Source organism: Chiloscyllium plagiosum, chromosome 30 (genome assembly GCF_004010195.1).
Source record: "Chiloscyllium plagiosum isolate BGI_BamShark_2017 chromosome 30, ASM401019v2, whole genome shotgun sequence".
Lineage (NCBI taxonomy): Eukaryota > Metazoa > Chordata > Chondrichthyes > Orectolobiformes > Hemiscylliidae > Chiloscyllium > Chiloscyllium plagiosum.
In genome coordinates this window covers 44,675,704-44,683,305 of record NC_057739.1, presented here as the reverse complement: position 1 = coordinate 44,683,305, position 7,602 = coordinate 44,675,704, and the positions used below count along the sequence as shown (strand labels likewise).

Sequence of the window (7,602 nt, the reverse complement as noted above, 5' to 3'; positions counted from 1 at the left end):
GCTATCCTCCAGTCTTCTGGCACTATTCCTGTAGACAATGACGATTTAAAGATCAATGCCAAAGGCTCGGCAATCTCCTTCCTGGCTTCCCAGAGGATCCTCGGATAAATCCCATCCGGCCCAGGGGACTTATCTATTTTCAAACTCGGCAGGACTTCTAATATGAGGTAAAAACAATGACTACAGATGCTGGAAACCAGATTCTGGATTAGTGGTGTTGGAAGAGCACAGCAGTTCAGGCAGCATCCAAGGAGCTTCGAAATGTGAACCTCAATCACACCTAGTCTCTCAGTATTCTCCTCGACAACATTGTCATTTTCTGGAGTGAATACTGTTGAAAAATATTCATTTAGTGCTTCCCCTATCTCCTCTGACTCCACACACAACTTCCCACTACTATCCTTGACTGGCCCTAATCTTACTCTTGTCATTCTTTTATTCCTTAAATACCTATAGAAAGCCTTAGGGTTTACCCTGACCCTATCCGCCAACAACTTCTCATGTCTCCTCCTGGCTCTTCTGAGCTCTCTCTTCAGGTCTTTCCTGGCTACCTTATAACCTTCAAGTGCCCTAACTGAGCCTTCACATCTCATCCTAACATAATCCTTCTTCTTCCTCTTGACCAGAGATTCCACTTCCTTCGTGAACCACGGCTCCCGCGCCCGCGCCCTACAACTTCCTCCCTACCTGACAGGTACATACTTATCTGGGGGACACAGTAGCTTTTCTTTGAATAAGCTCCACATTTCTAATGTGCCCATCCCCTGCAGTTTCCTTCCCCATCCTATGCTTCCTAAATCTTGCCTAATCGCATTGTAACTGCCTTTCCCCCAGCTGTAACTCTTGCCCAGTGGTATCCATCTATCCATTTCTACTGGGTAATGAACCCGGCCAGGTGTTAGATTTGAAGTTAGGTGAACACTTTGGTGATAGTGCCCACAATTCGGTTATGTTTACTTTAGCGATGGAAAGGGATGGATATATACTGCAGGGCAAGTGTTACGGTGGGGCAAAGGCAATTATGATGCAATGAGGCAAGATTTAGGATGCATAAGATGGGGAAGGAAACTGTAGGGGATAGGCACCATGGAAATTTGGAGCTTGTTCAAAGAACAGCTACTGCGTGTCCTTGATAAGTATGTACCTGCCAGGCAGGGAGGAAGTGGTTGAGCGAGGGAACCATAGTTTACTAAAGAAGTTGAAACCTTTGTCAAGAGGAAGAAGGAGGCTTATGTAAAAATGAGGCGTGAAGACTCAGTTTGGGCACCTGAGAGTTACAAGTTAGCCACGAAGGACCTAAAGAGAGAGTTAAGAAGAGCGAGGAGGGGACAGGAGACGTCTTTGGCAGATAGGATCAATAAAACCCTAAAGTTTTCTGTAGGTATGTCAGGAACAAAAGAATGACTAGAGTAAGATTAGGGCCAATCAAGGACAGTAATGGGAATCTGTGCATGGAGTTTGAAGTGATAGGAGAGACTCTAATTGAATATTTTTCATCAGTATTCACAGGAAAAAGAAGATGGCAAATGTTGTCCCCTTGTTTGAGAAGGGGAGTGGAGGCAACCCTGATAATTATAGACCAGTGAGCTTTACTTCTGTTGTGGGCAAAGTTTTGGAAAGAATTATAAGAGATAGGATTTATAATCATCTAAAAATTAGTAATTTGATTAGGGATAGTCAGCATGATTTTGTGAAGGGTAGGTCATGCCTCACAAACCTTCTTGAGTTCTTTCAGAAGGTGACCAAACAGTTGGAGAGGTTAGAGTAGTTGATGTAGTGTATATGGTTTTCAATAAAGTGTTTGATAAGGTTCTCCACGGTAGGCTATTGTAGAAAATATGGAGGCATGGGATTGAGGGTGATTTAGCAGTTTGATCAGAAATTGACTAGCTGAAAGAAGACAGAGGGTGGTGGTTGATGGGAAATATTCATCTTGGAGCTCAGTTACCAGTGGTGTACCAAGGATCTGTTTTGAGACCACTGCTGTTTGTCATTTTTATAAATGACCTGGATGAGGGCAAAGAAGAATGAGTTAGTAAATTGCGGATAATGCTAAGGTCAGTGGAGTTGTGGATAGTGCAGTAGGATGTTGCAGGTTACAGAGGGACATAGATAAGCTGCAGAGCTGGGCTGAGATGTGGCAAATGGAGTTTAATGCAGAAAGGTGTGAGGTGATTCACTTTGGACGGAGTAACAGGAATGCAGTGTACTGGGCAAATGGTAAAATTCTTGGTAGTGTAAATGAGCAGAGAGATCGCAGTGTCCATGTGCATAGATCCCTAAAAGTTGCTACCCATGTTGATAGGGTTGTAAAGGAGGCATTTGGTGTGTTAGCCTTTATTGGTAGAGGGATTGAGTTTCGGGGACATGAGGTCTGGTGCGGCTGCATTTGGAATATTGCGTACAGTTCTGGTCACCGCATTATAGGAAGGATGTGGAAGCATCGGAAAGGGTGCAGAGGCGATTTACTAGGATGTTGCCTGGTCTTTTGAGAAAAGGCTGAGGGACTTGAGGCTGTTTTCGTTCGAAAGAAGGAGGTTAAGAGGTGACTTAATTGAAACATACAAGATGATCAGAGGGGCAGATAGGGTGGACAGTGAGAGCCTTTCTCCTCGGATGGCGATGGCTAGCACAAGGGGACGTAGCTTTAAATTGAGGGATGATAGATATAGGACAGATGTCAGAGGTAGTTTCTTTACTCAGAGAGTAGTAGGGACGTGAAATGCACTGCCTACAACAGTAGTAGATTCGCCAACTTTAAGGGCATTTAAATGGTCATTGGATAAACATATGGATGATAGTGGAATAGTGTAAGTTAGATAGGCTTCAGATTGGTTTCTCAGGTTAGTGCAACATCAAGGGCTGTACTGCGCTGTATTATTCTAAGGGAGATCAGCTCTATGGTCCAGTAAGACTCTGGTAACTTTACCTAATGAGAGAACAGTCAAATATCCAGTTTCTGTGAAAGCATTCCAGTGAAGTTTGTTTTCTTTATTTGTGGCTTTCCTTGTTTGCAGGGATGGTTACCATCCTCCAAAAGTATCCAACGAGAACCTGATAGGCCTGGGGCGTGCTCGCCGTCCTCACAACGCCATATTTGTGAATTTTGATGATGCAGAGGTGCCATCCCAGCCCCTTGAAGCTGCTGTTCAGAACTGGAGGAAATTCAACTCACAGACCCCAGACCGGAGAGCCGAAGAGGAGCTGAAGAGGGTGAGTGCTGAAGGTGTCTCTGCTCTGTCTACATCTCCCCCGGTATTTCTTCAGAACAGCATCACTTTCAAACTGAAGTTTTAAAGAACAGAGCAGTTTTGCACAGTATTCTGCCACTATTTATCAGGTTGTAAAACAAATTATCTGCGTGTTTGTACACTACAGTCTACATTGGCTGCTGGGTTTCTTACATTGCAACAGTGACATTTTCAAGATTGCTTCATTTGAAACTTGAGGTTGTAAAATGAAGGTCTTTCCCAGTGGAGGGATTTACTTAAATTGGAGCTTGGCTGTATTTGATACAAACTAAGTGGCTTGGTGGGCCACTTCACAGAGCAGTTTGAAGCCAACTAGCTGAGGCCTATCCTTGGGTTTGGCTCTCTGTGTGCAGTGCTGCAGAGTATTAATATATTTAAAATTAAATTCCTCAGCTGCCTGAGGAATGGACTTTTTCTGACATGGAGCCATTTCTCCCTCAGTACAAAAGCTGGGTGACTGTTATGTCCTTTTCCTAGTGAAGAATTAGTTGTGTTTCCATAATCTTTTAAAGATACAGGAGTTTAATTGGGATCACTGCAACCCAGAGATTTGATTGTTCACGTCTGTCTCTGTCTTCACAGCTTTTCGAAATCCGGCCCATTTGGTCCCGGAATGCAGTGAAGTCGAATATTGACATTCACCCAGACAAACTGAAGCTGCTTTTGCCTTTCGTGGCATACTACATGGTGGGTTGCTGCTTTAACTCTGCTTCACTGATTGGTTCAGTTCATGAATGCATCATCCTGTGTGAAGGTGAACTGTGTATGCCTCGTTAACACTAAGGTGAATAGACTAGGTCAGAGCTGTGGGTGTGTCTCCCTGGGTCTGTGCATCTGCCCAGGTACTGGTCCTATCACAGGCTTGTCACCCCTGCTAAAGCAGGAACTGTGGCTCCTTCCCCAAGGAGTTGAATAGTTGACAGCACCAGGGAGGATGGTGTGTGGTAATGTCACTGGATGAGTAATCCAACAATCCCAGACTTCGGGGCGGGAGGGGGTCACAGGTTCAAATCCCACATGGCACATATCGAATTTAAATACAGTTAATTTAAAAAAACAAGTCTGGAATTCATCTCGGTAATGGTGAGCATGAGAACTGTCATTGTTATAAAACCCTAGGCGAAAGTGAGGACTGCAGATGCTGGAGATTAGATTCAAGATTAGAGTGGTGCTGGAAAAGCGCAGCAGGTCAACAGCAACCGAGGAGCAGGAAAGTCAATGTTTCAGGCAAAAACCCTTCATTCCTGATGAAAGGCTTTTGTACAAAAGGTCGATTTTCCTGCTCCTTGTATGCTACCTGACCTGCTGCGCTTTTCCAGCACCACTCTAATCTTGTTATAAAACCCTGTCTGATTTGTGAACAAATTTAGAGAGGGAAATCTGCCACTCTTATTCAGTCTGGCCAAAATGTGACTCCATAAGACCACAAGATGTCAGGTGTTATGTCACGGGGTAAACCCTCCTGCTTAATTTAAACCAGCAACACAGAAAAGATTTATCCCATGCAGTAATCTGTGAAAATTCAAGAGGCCAAGAACTATTAAGTTGAATTGAACAACTTTATTTCTTAAAAGTATAACAGAGAGTAATTAACTAACAACTATTTACAACTCCTTCCTCTAATCTATCTTTTACTTTCCCTTCTATAATACTAGTTTGATAAACCCCTGATTGAGATTTACCAAAATTCAAATTTCAAAACCACCAGTTGTCACATCTTCTTTATATATCTTCATCTGTCTTCTTTTCTTTTTCTTATGGATTTCTGTTTCATAGGTCACTGATCAATAAAGGTACCTTTAAGAGAACTATTTTTGGGCAGCCTGTACATGCTACTGGCTTGGCAGTTCTCTTCTCAACTGTTCAATTTTTCCCAGTTTTATACCCCTAAAGCATCGGATTATGTCATTGGCTTTTAATATTTAATACTAAATTCAAACTTGATTGGAGTTTGGTATTTTTCGGGGTATAATTTAAACAGATTGGCCTAATTCAAATTTGCTTTTTTTTGTCTCCAGGCAACCAGCTACACTAGCTGCTGGACCAAAAGGTTACACTATATCTTGTTCAGAACACTTGGTGCTGTCAGGTAGTTCTGCCATCTTTTAATTCTGTTAAAGGTACAGTACACCCCACATTTTCATAACACATAACAGAAGTGGCCCACTCAGCTCATTTGAGTCTGCTCCGTCATTCAGTGGCTGATCTGATAATCCTCAACTCCATTTTCCTGCCTTATCCCCATAATCCCGCTTCCCTTTACTGATTAGAAGCCTGCCTCATTCAGGCTTGAATATACTTAATGATCCAGTCTTGACAGCTCTCTGAGGTGAAAATAAAAATTCCAGAGTCACTTATTCTGAGATTATGCCCTCTGGTTCTAGACTGGCCCACAAGAGGAAACAACCTCTCCACATCCAGTCCTATCAAGGTCCCTAAGAATTGTGCTTATTTCAATAAGGTCATTCTCTTATTCTTCTTCCAGACCTACAGTAATGTGGCTGACTCTTAACTGCCTTCTGAAATAGTGCTAGCAGGCCAGTCAGTCCAAGGGCAATTAGGGATGGGCAACAGATGCTGGCCTTGTCAGCAACATCCACAACCTATTCAAAGAATTTTGAAAAATTTCGAGTTCACTCACGAAGAATTGGAAGCAACATGAGAAAATGTGTGTGTGTGTTGGGGGGGTTGTTTGTGGACTGCTGTCATTCCTTCTCAGTACAGGCCCCATCATCAAGAGCAAAGATGAAAGAAGTTGGATCTGGTGTGGTGGAAGAGAGGTGAACTCAGTCTGTAATGAAGGTTTTACTGAATTCAGACACTTGTTTCTGTAGCGTCTGGCTAATTACAGTTTCCATTTGGTACCATTTTCAGGCTTGATTGCTGAGGATAGAAGTGTTGCTGTGAGAGATGGTTGGGTAGATGGGAAAGGAATGGGTTAACACAGGGTGGATGATGAGCTTTGATCAGGCTGAAACTTCTTGAGGTTTGAAGGTATTTCCAGCTGGCTGGGGGACACCCTGTTCTAACAGGGTGTATGACTGTATGGCTAGACAGTACATGGAGGAAGGATATTCCTGATGATCCGGGATCACAGTCTGAGGATATCAGTAGGACTTGTTTAGGACTGAAATGAGGAGAAATGTCTTCACACAGAGAATGGTAAGACTGTGGAACTTTCTGCCACAATAAGCAGTTAAGGCTAAAACATTGAATGTTTTCAAGGAGTTAGATATTGGGATCGAGGAATGTGGGTACAGGGTACTGAGTGGATAACCAGCCACGGGCATATTAAATGGAAGAGCAGGCTCAAAGGACTGAATGGCCCACTCCTCCTATTTCCTTTGCTTCTCTGAGTAGAAGATGCACCCTCCCACTCCTTTCTAATGCTGTACTGGCCCATTGCATCATGTAATACTGGACTCTTACAGAGTCTGTCTATGAAATCACTCAAAGACGGCTTCTTCCCCACAGTGCTTTCTTGTAGAACTGAGACTAGATGTCATGTTTCAGCTTTGGAGCAGACTGACAGGTACATCAAAAAGGTAAAAACAATGACTGCAGATGCTGGAAACCAGATTCTGGATCAGTGGTGCTGGAAGAGCACAGCAATTCAGGCAGCATCCGAGGACAGGCAAAATCGACGTTTCGGGCAAAAGCCCTTCGGGGCTTTTGCCCGAAACGTCGATTTTGCCTGTCCTAAGGTACATCAAAAATGCAACTCTGCAGCTGTTAGTAGATTCTAACCAGGATAATCAAACTAAGATAATCGATTTTATTTATGAAGACTGTTTATTGCTTATATAAGTCCCACAGTTTTCCCCCCAGCCCCAGTTCTTCCCTCTTTATAAAAACTATTGTTAATCAACCTGTTTGGACATGTTAGGTTAAATCTTCACGGCAGATGGGACTTGAACATACTGCCCTCAGGGAGGGACACCAACTGCATCATACTATTTTTGTTGTGTCTCCCCTCACCCTCCCCTCTTTGCCACAGCTTACAGGGCCCTGGCGGAGTCTCTGGGTCAGGTTTGGGTACGATCCACGAAAAGATCCCAAAGCAAAGATTTACCAAGTGTTGGATTTCAGGCTACGATGCAGCACCAAGCACGGTAACTGGCAGCAAGAAGTGATTCGATTGTATCCAGCAATAACGGCAGAACAATCCAGTCGACCCTCCGACAATGCCCTCTCCCTGAGCACTGACCCTCTGACACAGCGGCACCCTCTCAGCACTGACCCTCCGACAGTGCAGCACTCTCTCAGCACTGACCCTCTGACAATGCCCTCTCCCTCAGCACTGACCCTCCAACAGTGCAGCACTCCCTCAGCACTGACCCTCTGACAATGC

The 7,602-nt window shown here is 43.9% G+C and overlaps 1 protein-coding gene across 1 annotated transcript in view; it reads left to right on the top strand.

Annotated features, from left to right (window-relative positions):
- gtf3c5 (general transcription factor IIIC, polypeptide 5) overlaps positions 1-7,602 on the top strand; it is a 43,250-nt gene that overhangs the window by 27,250 nt on the left and 8,398 nt on the right. The window contains exons 4-6 of the mRNA XM_043720600.1: positions 3,018-3,213; positions 3,834-3,938; positions 7,249-7,363. Of these exons, the coding sequence (XP_043576535.1) occupies positions 3,018-3,213; positions 3,834-3,938; positions 7,249-7,363 (416 nt within the window). The remainder of the gene's footprint in view (positions 1-3,017; positions 3,214-3,833; positions 3,939-7,248; positions 7,364-7,602) is intronic.